This window comes from Arabidopsis lyrata (assembly GCF_000004255.2).
Source record: "Arabidopsis lyrata subsp. lyrata unplaced genomic scaffold ARALYscaffold_3, whole genome shotgun sequence".
In the NCBI taxonomy this organism is placed as follows: domain Eukaryota; kingdom Viridiplantae; phylum Streptophyta; class Magnoliopsida; order Brassicales; family Brassicaceae; genus Arabidopsis; species Arabidopsis lyrata.
The window spans coordinates 7,950,786-7,964,983 of NW_003302553.1; the positions used below are offsets into that span (position 1 = coordinate 7,950,786).

General features: G+C 33.5%; 2 protein-coding genes across 3 annotated transcripts; one reads left to right on the top strand and one right to left on the bottom strand.

The window, feature by feature from the left end:
- Positions 1 to 213: 213 nt before the first annotated feature.
- Positions 214 to 4,877, bottom strand: LOC9319206 (DNA mismatch repair protein MSH2). The gene is made up of 13 exons (XM_021033289.1): positions 4,574 to 4,877; positions 4,421 to 4,470; positions 4,159 to 4,191; positions 2,996 to 4,069; positions 2,301 to 2,855; positions 2,103 to 2,213; positions 1,913 to 2,002; positions 1,736 to 1,807; positions 1,547 to 1,657; positions 1,335 to 1,461; positions 999 to 1,192; positions 717 to 860; positions 214 to 626 (listed from the first exon to the last, which is right to left on the bottom strand). Exons 1-13 carry the CDS (start codon positions 4,620 to 4,622, stop codon positions 423 to 425), a joined length of 2,814 nt encoding a protein of 937 aa, XP_020888948.1. The 5' UTR covers positions 4,623 to 4,877; the 3' UTR covers positions 214 to 422.
- Positions 4,878 to 11,251: 6,374 nt separating this feature from the next.
- Positions 11,252 to 13,987, top strand: LOC9321329 (transcription factor TCP18). Of its 2 annotated transcripts, none has more exons than XM_021030568.1 (5): positions 11,252 to 11,640; positions 11,764 to 12,637; positions 12,748 to 12,843; positions 12,968 to 13,416; positions 13,727 to 13,987. In XM_021030568.1, the coding sequence occupies exons 2-5, from the start codon at positions 11,992 to 11,994 to the stop codon at positions 13,799 to 13,801; spliced, it is 1,266 nt and encodes a 421-aa protein (XP_020886227.1). In that variant the 5' UTR covers positions 11,252 to 11,640; positions 11,764 to 11,991; the 3' UTR covers positions 13,802 to 13,987. The 2 variants fall into 2 exon arrangements, with proteins under 2 accessions (XP_020886227.1, XP_002883139.1); XM_002883093.2 differs by having other exon boundaries at positions 11,253 to 11,640; positions 13,724 to 13,987.
- The last annotated feature ends 211 nt before the right edge of the window (positions 13,988 to 14,198 follow it).

Consider the following 14,198-nt stretch of genomic DNA (forward strand, 5'->3'; position numbering starts at 1 on the left):
TCCAGTATAGTTTTGATTTGTTAACAATCTGCTTTGATTAACTTCAGAATTCTATTGTTCGAGTTTCTAAAGAGCATAAAAACAATTTGCTATTAGAACAATTCCTAGACAATGCAATGGTGTGAATAAGAATTATTAAACAAATTTCTCTTAAATACATTGTAATGCAAAATGGCTCTTCTACTTTTTGATATATTTTTGTAATTATTGATATGGTAGCTAATTACTTGATTAATAATACTAATAGGCAAAATAATTGTTAGCTACATCAGACTAGGGAGCAAATTAAACGAGTCTTTACTTACAAAAATTATAGAATAACGTTTTTGCCCTCATTTAGTCTCATCCCAAGCAACGACCACAACTACAAGAACCGATTTAGGCTATTTACAAAACGAAAACCAAAAAACGTCAAGGGTTCTTCACAGGAACTGCCTGAGCCAGTGGCAGTCTGCAGCATCTTTCTCTAGCTCATCTTTCATCGCACGTACCCGTTGAAGTGAATCTTTAAGCTCCATTTTATCAAGTGGCATCGCTGCAAACTCTTTCAGAAACTTGTGAGCTCGCGCTGCCCCTCTTGATACTTCATCTGGATCATCTTCTCTGCTCTTTCTCTTCCCACTCTCCTGCAAACAACAACACGAGAATTTAATCTTTGTCACATAGATTTATAATAATAGAGCACAAACTGCCGAATGGGGAAAATGAATCAAGACCTCATTGTTGACTATCATGGAAGACGGAGAGAAATCTTCCAGTTCTGCTGCTTTCTCTCTTGCGAGGGCCACTACGCTTTCAGGGAAGTTGGCAAATTCCGCCACATGAATCCCAAAGCTCTGGTCACAGGCCCCTGGTTCAACCTAACCAGACAAACGACACACCACACAAAATTAATTTCGTCTTTGTAAAAAAACCAAACAAGCAATTTAGATTAAACAGAGACTTTTTACTGCAACAGATAAGCAGATGCAGATGCAGTTTTTTTTAATTAAACAAACCTTGTAAAGCATGGTGAGTTTGCGGCTTTCAGTGTCAATGTGAGCGCTGACATGGAAGTTTGCCACACCAACGGTGTCACCAGCGACCTCAGAGTTTGATTGAGCCAAGGCAGTAAGTTCATGGAAGTGAGTAGCAAATAGAGTTGGTGCTTTCTTCACTTGAACAAGATGCTCACATATAGCCCAAGCTAAACCTGATATATTCACCAAGATAATGTCAAGAACATTGACTTCTCACAAATGGAAAAAAAGAAAACATTAAAAGTCTTAAGCGATGGAATAGCAAACGTACTAAAAACATCCAAATGAAAGAAGAGAAACTGAAGAGAAACTAACCAAAACCATCATAAGTTGATGTTCCACGACCAAGTTCATCGATAATTATCAGTGACTTATCTGTAGCACCTTTCAATATCGATGCGGTTTCAAGCATTTCTTGCATAAAAGTAGACACTCCACGCAGCTAAAACACCAAAGGAAAAAAGGTTGGAGTAAGAGTGTTCAGGAAATCAGCAGTTTCGTTCATCGAGGGATGAACTTAAACTCACTTGGCAATCGCCTGCTCCTACACGGGCAAAGATGCAGTCTCTGATGGAAATTGATGCTTTATCACAAGGAACAAAGGAACCAACTTGAGCCATCAGCACAATCACACCAACCTGGGATTTATAATGGCAGGAAACCGATTTTAATCATACGCCTATGAAACAAAACCGAACTACAGGAAATCGCCATACCTGGCGAATGAAAGTGGACTTTCCTCCCATGTTAGGCCCTGTTACTATTTGAAACCAACTCTTCCCTCTCATCTGATTTCAAATAACATTAAAGGGCAAAAAAGAAATTGCTTCAAGTCAAAAGGGCAACAAAGAAAAACATAAGCGTCAGTTTATTTTTACAATTACAATACTTACGAGTCTGCAATCATTTGGTATAAAATTCACCCAATCTTGAGCTTCTACGCATGGATGTCTGCTTCCTTCTAATACAATATCTCCAGCATCCTACAATTTGTAAAGCATGCTCTTTACATTATGTCATAAACTTGCAAAACCAAAACTATTCATTTTCGGAACAAAACAATCAACTTGAGATTGTACTAACCGAAGAGGTGACTTCTGGCCTACAGTATGGAGTAGGGCAACTGGCAGCCAAATCAGCGAAGCTTAACAAAACATCCATTTCAGAGAGCAACCCAGCTAACTCCTCAAACACCTAGAACCATACAATATATATTTTACTATGATTTAAAACAACCAATTCTGTAACAGTCCAACGCTTAATATAAATAACTAAACATACCTCGGAGAAGCTGGTAACAGTCTGAACTACACGATCAACAAGCTCCTTCTGACAGCTCTTATAATCATCCACAACACTTTGGTACTGGTCCCCCAGTTTCTTAAGCTTTGTGTTTGTGAACTTCACTCCGTCTTTGCGAGTCTCTAGCACTATAAACTGTGTCGTCAGCTTCTTCCTGATCTTTGGCTCTTCCTTCTTCGTGATCCTGAAGACATGCCCAAATTGCGCTGCTTTGTCAAGTTTAAGAGCCTTGTCGACCTGAAGATCGAGTTCTATCGCCGTCTTTTTGTGCAATTCGTGAATCTGCTGCTCCAGCAATTCTTTCTGATCTTTCAGAGATGCCAATGTGGTGTCGTAGCTTGAAGATATCATGTATTCTCCATTTTCAAGCTGGTCAAGATCTACAGAGTACTCAACCAAATCAATGAACTTTCCGAGGTGATCTTGATCTGATAACGCCTCAAGCTTTTTCAAGTATCTCTCTCTGATGAGTGGTGAGAATTCTCCGGTGTACTGTTGCATAGCTGTTTTGATGAAGGGAAGCCTTATAGTTGACTGCAGAGAAAAGATGAAGACTTAATTAATAATGAACTTAATAACATACCTATAAATTCAGAGATACATAAACACATTTAGGACAATGAAAGTGCAATTTTGTTAACATCCAAAGAAGCAGATTGAAGTGAGGAAAGTACCTGATAGAGTTTAATAATGTGCTGTAACCCACCTCTTCTTCTCTCGAGACTGCGCAAAAGCCTCTCAACATCTGAGATTCGCTTCAGATGCTGTCTAAGATCTTGCCTTAATCCAGCTTCTTCAACAAAGCACTGAACTATATCTAATCTCGTCTTAATCTCATTCAAATCCACGAGAGGTTGCTTCAGCCACATATGAAGCAGTCTCTTACCCATCCCTGCGGTGCATGTTCTGTTCATGAGACCAAACAAACTGAAATTCTTATTAGCATCAGTTTTGCTCTCCATCACATTCAACGCCCTCATAGCTGCAGAGTCGAGTCTCATGAATCCGCCGATATCATATCTGCGGATCGTGAAGTTCCCATAGTTATCCTCATTTGAGAGAAGTTCAGAAAAGGAGAGTAATGCACCTAGAGCAGGAGTCGCAAGGTCAAACCCGGATACCAAATCTCTAACAGGTTCAATATTCCCCTTCACCAATCTCTTAAGATCTGAATCTAAATCTCGTCCTTTGAACTCGTGTTTCTTCCTCTCTGTTATCATCACGGCACACCTCTCCAGAGAATCATACAGGCTTTTGCATTCATTGGATTTGCCCGATTCAGCTGGAAAAATGCATTCTTTTGCGCCTAAAGCAATCAGCGAAGACTCCAGATTGGTGAAGCGGCTATCATCAAGAAACTCAGCTAGTCCAAGAATTCGCCTAGTCAGATCAACATAGGCCATACCGATAACGCATCTTCCATCCTGAAAACTTGGAAATATGGAGACAACAACTGGTGTGTCCTGCATTTCATTGTTTGCAAACAAAACATCTTCAAAGCTTCCAATGTTTCCAGGAGAACCTGTTTTCACAAGTCTCCAATTCGATCCACTTCCCTCATAAAGTTCTGCGGTATGATCATTACGCTCCAGGAGAAGATCCCTAGCAATCGTTTCAAACATGTTCTTACTAATGCTTACACTTGAAAGAGCATTTGATCCACTCCCAAGCTGACGTAGAGCAGTGGTTGTATGATAATAAGTCTTTGCGATGAAAACTGAATTTTCACCATGAGCTGTATAATAATCCTGCAAAAGTATTTAAGCAATTTTCCATATATCAATGACAACATTTAAACAACCAAATAGTTTAGACCATTTGAGAACTATGAACTCACCTTGCGATCAAAGAATCTAACAGCTCTCGAGTCCTGAAGCAAAGAACAATCAAAACCCTCATCAGCATAGAAATTGCTAAAGACTCCAGCTTTTTTTCCTAATTCGCTTCACAATAAACAAAATGTCTACACTTGCTTCAAACCCTAATTTTAAAGCATCTAAATCCCGACTTGAATTGGTGGTACTTATTGCAATTAGAGGCTCTGTGACAAGCTCTATTTTTCCCAGAAATAGAAAGAAAACAAAAAAACGAGAACTTACATTTGGTAGGGTTTTGTAGAACGAGAGAAACCCTTGAGCCTGCTTTGCATCTTCCAAAAATTCACAACCAAAATCAGACCTTTTGAATCACCCATAAACCCAAATGAACAATTGAATCCGAAAATGAAAAAAAAAACTAGGGTTTAACATTACCCAATTTCAGCTCCGGAAGCTTGTTCTGTTCCTCGAAATTGCCCTCCATTGGAAGATAGAGAAAGCAAAAATCCTTCGCCTACGTTCTGCGACTCCGGTGTAAATGTTACTCTTTCGTGGAATTCCAATGGAACTGGAATAGAAAGCGACTAGAAGAAATTTATGGTGTCGAATTTGGCGGGAAAACGGATTGGCGGCAACCGGCGGCGCGTGTATCAACGACCACGCGTGTATGTTTCGATGTTTGGTCTATTAAAAGATAAAGGCCCATTAAAGCTCATATTGGGCTTACTGGGCTAACGAACATCTGTCCTAGCAGAAGTCGCGAATCCACAGTTTATACAAATAAAGAAGAAAATTCTAATGAGGATTTCATTTCTTTGTAGAAACATGATTCACGACAAAATTATTTGGATAATGGTAGATATTTTCATATTATGATTCAGATAATGTTATTTCTGTTGAAACATTAATTTGGAAAACTTTGGACAAAGGGAAGTGGACGGTTTTGTACGATAAAGCACTAAATTGCCTGTAGAGGACGATGATGGCCTTTGATGAGCCACAAAAGTCATATGAACTTATCTTTATGTCATTTATGGTTCCAAATAGTCAGGTTATATTCCCCTTTTTCCTTTATATATATTTATCTAATTGATTCCACATCTATCTTAACTTGCATTCTGTATTTTTGAATTATTCTTGATGAACTTCGAACGTATTATATTTTCATCAATCTCATTATCTTTTCATTAGTACACTCTTTTTCTTTTTGGAAATAAGTTTATTAGCTTACTAGAGATACTGAAAAGGATAAGTTTGTACAAATCTCAAATAGTTTTGTTTATTTTACCATTTTCCAAAATCTAAGGAGTACATGTACAGTTAACATGCTATGATTCTATGTTTTTTCAAGATTAATTTTAATGTAAGAATTTAAACTATTAAAACCCTATATCAAACATTTTTTTTTGTTACATCTCCTTGAATTTCAAATGTCAAAATGGTGACAAAACGACGAGGTAACCACAACCACTAAGATACATTTAATATAATTTAGGGTTTTCTGCAAAATAATCATCTAAATCAATTTCGTTTACAAGTTTACCCTTCAAATCTGAATTATGCAAGTCAATCCCACAATCTCAAAAGTCACTCGCAATACAGTCCTCCCGTATAGCGATGACGTGGCACCCGATAACTCTGTTTGAAAACATAATGGATTTTTGCTGAAAAACCTTTCATGTAATTTTTCTTTTGCAAGACAAACCCTCTAAATCAATTTTGTTTGCAAGTTTACCCTCCAGGTTTGTTTTGCAAAAAAAATTACATGGAGGGTTTTTTCGCAAAAATTCTAAATGTTTTCAAACGGAGTTATCGGTGTCACGTCATCGCTATACGGGAGAGTCGTTATATTGCGGGTGACTTTTGGGATTGTGAGGTTGACTTGCATAATTCAGATTTGGAGGATAAATTTGTAAACGAAATTAACTTAGATGGTTGTTTTGTAGAAAACCCTATAATTTAAGTCAAGAAAATTAGTATACAAAGTTAAAAACTAATTAAAAGTAAATATGATGTTAATTTATAAGTTTTGGAAAATGGTATTGACAGAAGATAAGATATTATTATCACATCATAGAGTTTCAAGGGTCCCCAATTTCTTGTCATGATGATATACCAAAAAACTTTATAGAGTACAGCCAACCTAACAAACCCATGATATACAAACTTATCTCTATACATATATGTAGTAGTCACACACACGCTCACACATAGATATATTGATTTCCCTATACATCCATACTGACCATACATGTCTTTGTGTGAGTGTGTTTATGCAATTAGAACTGTCAAAACCTATTTAATTTGTTATGTCTTTTCCCACTTCGACATTGTGTGACATCAAACTTTTAATAACACTAAGCTCCAATTAGTACACGTTTAATAATTATCAAACCCATCATCCAAAAGTAAAACCATCCATCATTTCAAGGGTTAGTCTATGAGTTTTATTTTATTTTGTCAAAGGGTTTTCATTAGTCTATGAATTTTAGTATGCGTTTTCTTATAAAGTTATCTGGTTTCGATTTATATATATGTTTTTTAAATCTATAAATTATACTTTTTGCCATGGTATAGAACAAACAAATTTTTTTAGCATGCATACAAAAATAATTATAAGGAGTAAATAGAATCACAATACAATACTGGATATATGTATAGAAGTGGTCTCTCATCATTTATATAACGTTCAATTATGTTGAAAGTATTAATTAATTTCACCTTTTACCAAAAAAGAAAGAAAGTATTAATTATTATTAATTCGATCAAAATAAAACTACATACACCATATCAAGACATGACGTCTTTAGGATAATGCACCTATATACATGGCACATAAATAAGATGTACGTTTATATGCAAACAACCTATTACATCATAAACCATATTTAGAGGTGAAGCATGAAACAATAAAGTAAGCAAACTGGACATTATTTGAGTGTGGTCGAAGCCATTTATAAAGGTTTTAAATGATTAAAATAAAAGGGCATGATGATGTTACATCGTCAGGGGGAAAGAACATCAATTTCTAAGTAAACTAGTAAATTGAAGGTTAAAATTCAGACATCGACATATAGGATTGGAATTAGATTTTTTCAAAAGATAATCAATTTATAATCATTGTATATATATATTAAAAACAATATGATTCAACATATACACGATATGCGAAGCTGACCAACAAGATAAAGACATGAGAAAGACCATTTATTAAAGTGATCAAGTAATCAACTGAACAAAATTATTCAGTTATTAGATCACTGATATGAATAATAAGTACTTCGTAAATTTGGAGTTCTGATAGTAGAAATTGAGTGGTATATATATGACTTTTATTCTCTTACATAACCTACCATATACTCTGAATTGTTTTTCCCACCAAGCTATTAGATTATTTTCTGAAGTTACAATGTTGAACAAGGTATACACTTGGTTACATAATATATGTTTCTAATAAAAATCACGCATATATATATAAATCAGTATAATAATATGAAAATGTGGTGTTGTCAAATCTCCTTAACTTAAGCGTGAAAGTAGGAACATAGGCTATCTCTATCGCTAAACCTCAAAGAAGCTCTACATCAACTTGTTACTCATCCCATTAAGCTTGTCGCGATGATTTGTTTGATTAGCTAAGAAGAAAACCGTTTCTCTTCATTCCTGTAAACGAAAGTGACATAACCAACTTAAAATCTGTGATGTATTTTACAAGCGGTGATTATAATTGATTTTAATAAAATCGTTTGAACCGAAATAGTATGTTTAGACTAACTCTTAAATAATCATTCTAAGCGGTTTTTGTTTTTTTTAAAGAGGATGATTTTCATAATTTTATGACAGACTCATAAGTTATATATATATATATAGTTGAAGACTTGAAGTTTTGTTACTAATTCGAAGAAACTTTTGGTGACGATTTATTCAGAAATTTTGTGGCGACATTTGAATTTCTAGTACCTACACAAAATTTGTGAGGTGGCAATCTTTTATTTTCTTAGAGATTTATTCCTTTCTTTTGTAGTCCAACCAAGAAAATTCAAATTTCGTTTCTTATAATTTCAAGTATTTTAGAGAAAAAAAGAAACTAAAATCAAGAATATGAAAGGAAGAAGAAGTAGTCAATATTTGAGTATTCCAGTGAAAAAAGTGGTGACAAACACACATAATTTTCCAGACACATTTCCATGAAAGGAAATTGCGCAAATGAATGGTAATTTAAAAGAGCATTGACTCCCTTTGCTATATATAGAAAATGATTCGTTATCAACCTAAGATCCACACAACAACAAAATGATGACAAACCCATTATACAAAGTAAAAATAAATTTGTACTTTGAGAATGATGATAATGAGTGACTGAGATTTGTAACCAACAACATTGGGAATAGATAGATAATAGAACACATAATGAAAGCACTCAGGGGGAAAGCAAAATCAATGCCAACTTTTGTAAGGAAAAAAAAAAGATTGAAAGACTAACCAAAGATTGACACTTTAATTTTGAGTCTCACTAATAAACAACTTTAAAATGTTTCAAAAGAAACAAACCCAAAATTGTGATATGATATATGTTGTTGTCTTCTTCATGTATTATGAGAAAAAGAAGAATTGAAAGCAACCTTAGAAGAAGCCAGCAAGTCCATCCATTATAGTCATGCATGTGGTCCTCCTGGTAATGGCAGGCCTAGAGATAGAGATAGAGAGAGAGAAAGAAGAAAGAGCATGGGATGTGCTGGATAATTTGGTGGAGAAGGCGGCATGTATAAATGGAAAGAGTGGATAACAATGGATGACCAAAATAGGAGTTTTTATTTACAATGACAGTGTTTCATCTTTGCACGTAACTTCTAAGTTCGTGCTTTACCTGCGTATACATACGTGCATATATATATATATATATATATCTACGTAAATAGATGTGGATTATTGACTTTCATTTCTTGTGAGTTGTGAGTTACTTTTAAAAACATGCATCACATCACTTAAACCGCTGACAAGGTCAACATAATACTAACTACCTAATTAATAAACTCTTAACAACCGTTAACCGTATTAACTTCTAATATATGCTTTTAGGATATATTATTTTTCCCTATGCAGAAGCAGAGAGATATTTGTAAAATATGTTTTACATAAAAATACAAGGGAAAATAATGATACAAAAGCTTACAAGATAAGCACGAGAGAGAAAAGAGGTTCTCTTTTTAGCGAAAGCGACTTCGAAATTTCTAACATAAGTATGAGAGAGATAGTGTGTGAGAGAGTCAAAAGAAAATAAAAGATTGGTCGGTCATGCAAAACTGAACAGTGAGACTCAGAGAGGTAAAGCTTTTTTCTTTTCTTCCTAAATTAAATTATTACAGACTTATTTTCTTAGGGCTTCACACTGCCACGTGCATTCATCCAATTTGAAAATGAAACTTTGTATTATAACTCTCCAATAGCAAAATGATTATTTTCTCCATATCATGAAAACCAATGTCTTAGAGTAAGATGGATTTTGTGATATGAGACCAGAATTTTGCATCCGAGTTTTGATCTTGTTTTAAAGTTTTGTATCTCGGATGCAAATTTCTTCCAATAAAAAAATATATATATATAAATAAAAAATTTCTTCCAATGCTTTCGTCAGTTTTGCTATTTGAACTCAGTTGGATTCCAATAAGTCTACGAAAGATAAAGGAGCTACCCTTTTTCAAAAACTACCTGGTCTATTCTCGATTTAATTACTAAAATTTGTACAAGAGTAATGTTGCATAACAATTTAGAACAATCATATCTATTACTAAAATTAATTTTGAAAAATATATATTAAGCATGGTTATAAGTTGTTATAATAGTGTTTAAATTTATTTGATACCTCTATAATATATATATTTATAATATACTAATTAATTCATACTTTATATTTTAAAACACAATTTATTTATTTTCATAGATAATATTTGAAAAAAATATAAATGTATTTAAACTTAAAGTTGGTACCGAAAATGGAATTTTGAAAAATAAATATGAGTTGTATGGTTTTCTTGAGGGATCGCCATGGGACAAGTTTTAATTTAATATAAGATTTTTAATTATGAAAACAACAGATTAAAAGATTTGGACTTAAGCATGGAGGAGCTTTAATTGGAATAACAATATTTTTGTCCTAGGTAAATTTAAGCGCCTTTTTAAAGTTATATGTGAGTATATGATCTATAGTGATTGATTCTTTAATAGGTACCGGAAGAATCTTTTAGATGGAAATACAAACATTATTATCTGAACAATAGTTAGTGTAAATATTAGGTCATAAGAAATTCACTAAAATACTCTTTAAAAAAGATGAAAATAATTTTGTTTATAGTGTTTTCAGAAATACCACCAAAAAAGATTTATAATTTTATTTGATCTTAATTTTCTCTTACATTGGAATGCAAATAGATGTTTTTTAATATTTTAATTATATATTCTTTGTTCCTATTTCCTTTAACATAATCTAAAATCTTCTCATTTTCTTCTTTAGATCATTTTCCAAATACAGGCAGTACAAATAAAATTTATCCTAATTTCAGCATAATTTAGAATTTCATTAATTTATTTTATATTTATTATATCCAACTTTTAATTTTGATCTTCTTAATATGCAAACATACATTTATATGTCTATTTTATTGGGTAAAATTAAATCTCATTACCTTCTATTTCTTTCATTTTACTATACCTTGACCTTTATCTACTAAACTAATGTTAATAATATAATTAACTAAATTTTACATGTCATTTCAATAAGTTAAATAAAGATCTGTTTTTTGCTAAAAAAATAATAATAAAGATCTGTTTATTTAAATTGAAAGGTTAATGTAATTGGTAAGTATATGTTTTGTCAACAAACTGTAATATTAGTTATCCTATGAAATATATCATTGTGATAGCTAAAAAAAACTAAATTTATAACATATATTCTATAATAAACAGATACAGTGAAATATTTCATATTGAACTCTATTTTTAGGCATCATTTGATTCATGCTATTAATTTTAAAGATAAATACAATCTTTGATTAGTTGATATATAGCTGTCAACAATTTAATATCTATCAAAGACTTATACTGAGTTCTTATCTAAATATTAATTAGTAATGAACTATCTCAAAGAAATATAAGAACATAAACAAACACAAGGTCCTAACTATAGGAAAAAATCTTGATAATCAACTAAAACCAATATCTATGATCACAAAAACAAAAGGAATATATTATTTTTTCATGCCGAAGCTAGGAATTAGGAAAAATATATAAACAAAAGAAATGATTCGTCAAAAGCGTGTATGTTGTTCCTTCCCCCATAATGACCTCTTTGCCTCTCTCTCTCTCTCTCTCTCTCTCTCTCTATGGCTCTCCATCTCTCACTTTTTCTCTCTCTTTCTCTCCATTCTAGTTCATAGCACATAGACTCATTTAAATACATCGCCTGTGTTGTCTTTCTCAACCATTAGTCCTTTGCGTCAATAAAGGTATTCTCTCTCTCTACACATTTAGACACACACATAGATTCTCTAGAACAAAGACATATTGTACTATTTGACTAATCACTATTACTGTTATTTATTTTTTCTTCTATTTTCTTGATTTTGCAGGCTAAGGAAAAAAAGAAAACTCTCTTTCTTTTCTAGTTTTCATTTTGGCTGAGATCAATGTCTTCGTCATTAGAACAGTAATCTTTCTCTTTGATTTAAACTTTCTCTCATTTTCCTCTCTTTTTTTGTGTCTCTGAAGAAGATTATAGTACAAGTGTCATTCTCAAAATTTTGTCTTAGGGTTTTTTAATTTTTAATTTTGTTACTTCAAAACTCCCCTAAAAAGACATGAACAACAACACTTTCAGTACTCTTACCACCATCAATGACGACTACATGTTATTCCCTTATAATGACCATAATTCCTCACAGCCATTGCTCCCTTTTAGCCCTTCTTCTTCCATTAACGATATCTTGATTCACTCCACATCAAACAATCATCATCATCAATTCCTACAACCTTCTCCTTTTTCTCAATTCGAATTTGTCCCGGATTGTGCCCTCCTCACCACTTTCCACCCACAAAACAATGGCCATGATGATAACCAAACCATCCCCAACGACAATCATCATCCATCACTTCACTTTCCCTTGAATAACACCATTGGAGACCAGCCCGCTGAGCCCTCGGAAACTATAACCCACATAGAAGATTCCCAGAGAATCTCAGACCCAAAAATGAAAAAAGTCAAGAAACTAGGCAGAACGGACAGGCACAGCAAGATCAAAACGGCCAAAGGGACAAGAGATCGTAGGATGAGACTCTCGCTAGATGTCGCCAAAGAGTTGTTTGGCTTACAAGACATGCTTGGATTCGATAAAGCCAGCAAAACCGTTGAATGGTTGCTCACACAAGCGAAACCCGAGATAATAAAGATCGCCAAAACCCTTTCTTACCAATGCAGCTTCAGCAGCGGCGACGAGTCTCATACCCGTAAATATGCTCTCTTTTCTAGTTTTAATTTTATCTTTTATGAAAAGTTTTTTTTTTTTATCTTTACAAATGGTTAATCTAAAATTGTAAATTTCCAAATTAATTATAAGGACCGGAGTTAAGATCCATGGACACATCATCTGATCTATGTGAACTTCCATCAATGTGGACGGTCGACGATAGAGGCAGCAATACTAACACGACCGGTACGTACCTTAACCGTCGCCTTTCTATTTTTAAAATTGTATAGAGTTTCAAATTTTCTCTCAAAGTTATGAAAAAAAAGAGGAATATATGTTTACAAATTATATATTCATGGGTTTATATTAGAAACAAGAGGAAACAAGGTAGACGGTAGGTCAATGAGAGGGAAGAGAAAGAGGCCAGAACCGCGAACGCCCATTTTGAAGAAGTTGTCCAAGGACGAGAGAGCGAAAGCAAGAGAAAGAGCAAAGGATAGAACAATGGAGAAAATGATGATGAAGATGAAAGGAAGATCACAATTAGTTAAAGTTGTGGAAGAAGAAGCTCATCATCATGGTGAGATCATGAAGAATACTATTAGCGAAGTGAATCGGAATTCTTTTGAGATGTCACACTGCGAAGACGAGATCGAAAAACTTTGCAAGAACGATCGATTTGCAGTTTGCAACGAATTTGTCATGAATAAGAAAGATCACATTTCAAACGAATCTTATGACATAGTCAACTACAAATTGAACTCATCATTTCCAGTGATTAATCACCACCGCAGCCAAGGGGCAGCTAATTCCATTGAGGTACGAGTCACATTTATAATTTTTATGTTTTTTTCTAGTGGTTTTTAACTAAAGCTATACACAATTATTCAAGTTTTAGAGGCGGCTATATCAAATTAAATGACACTAATGCACCAACATTGATTAATTAATGTTATATATATAGTTTAATTAGGAGTTAGTTTTGTGTTTTGTGGGTTGGTTATTACTATCTAGTTCCACATCAGCGATTCGAAGGCGCCGTTTTTTCAACTGACTTATACTATTATGGTTTTTATTGTTCAAATTTTCATCGATTTTTTAATTAATTTTTTTGGGGACCTTGCAGCAGCATCAGTTTACGGATCTTCATAACTCCTTGGTGGCGAAACCAGACCTCATGTACAACTATCAAAACATGTATTGATAGTGATTAACCATTAATATCTCAAATTAATAATAGTTTGGTTAGAGATATATATTAATTAATCTTATGCATGTTTATATGAAGGCCTTTTCTTCATTTTAGTGTCAAATATTAAACCTATGTGAAAAAAATTAATGCATTTTGTATGATATTTTGTTTTCATAGTTCAAGTGGATTCTTAACTGATATGTTTAGCCTTTAAACGTTTTTTTGTTAATATTATATAGGGAGAATTTGTGCAGAGGTAAAAACAGAGTAAGTAATTTGCGAATCGGTAAATGTTTTTTTTTGTCTCAAACAATAGAAAAAACACGTAACAAGTGGCCCTCAATTTCTCAATAATAACGAAAAAACCATGTTGATTTTTTTGATATGCGCGTGACAGACGCTTTGACTT

What these genes read in the sequence shown, in the direction of transcription:
- LOC9319206 (XM_021033289.1), bottom strand. Translation starts at nt 4,622, where the DNA reads ATGGAGGGCAATTTCGAGGAACAGAACAAGCTTCCGGAGCTGAAATTG. An exon ending in AGTCCACTTTCATTCGCCAG is followed by an intron (nt 1,658 to 1,735) that starts GTATGGCGATTT and finishes TATAAATCCCAG; the next exon opens with GTTGGTGTGATTGTGCTGAT. An exon ending in TAGGAGCAGGCGATTGCCAA is followed by an intron (nt 1,462 to 1,546) that starts GTGAGTTTAAGT and finishes TTGGTGTTTTAG; the next exon opens with CTGCGTGGAGTGTCTACTTT.
- LOC9321329 (XM_002883093.2), top strand. Translation starts at nt 11,992, where the DNA reads ATGAACAACAACACTTTCAGTACTCTTACCACCATCAATGACGACTAC. An exon ending in CGGCGACGAGTCTCATACCC is followed by an intron (nt 12,638 to 12,747) that starts GTAAATATGCTC and finishes ATTAATTATAAG; the next exon opens with GACCGGAGTTAAGATCCATG. An exon ending in CAGCAATACTAACACGACCG is followed by an intron (nt 12,844 to 12,967) that starts GTACGTACCTTA and finishes GGTTTATATTAG; the next exon opens with AAACAAGAGGAAACAAGGTA.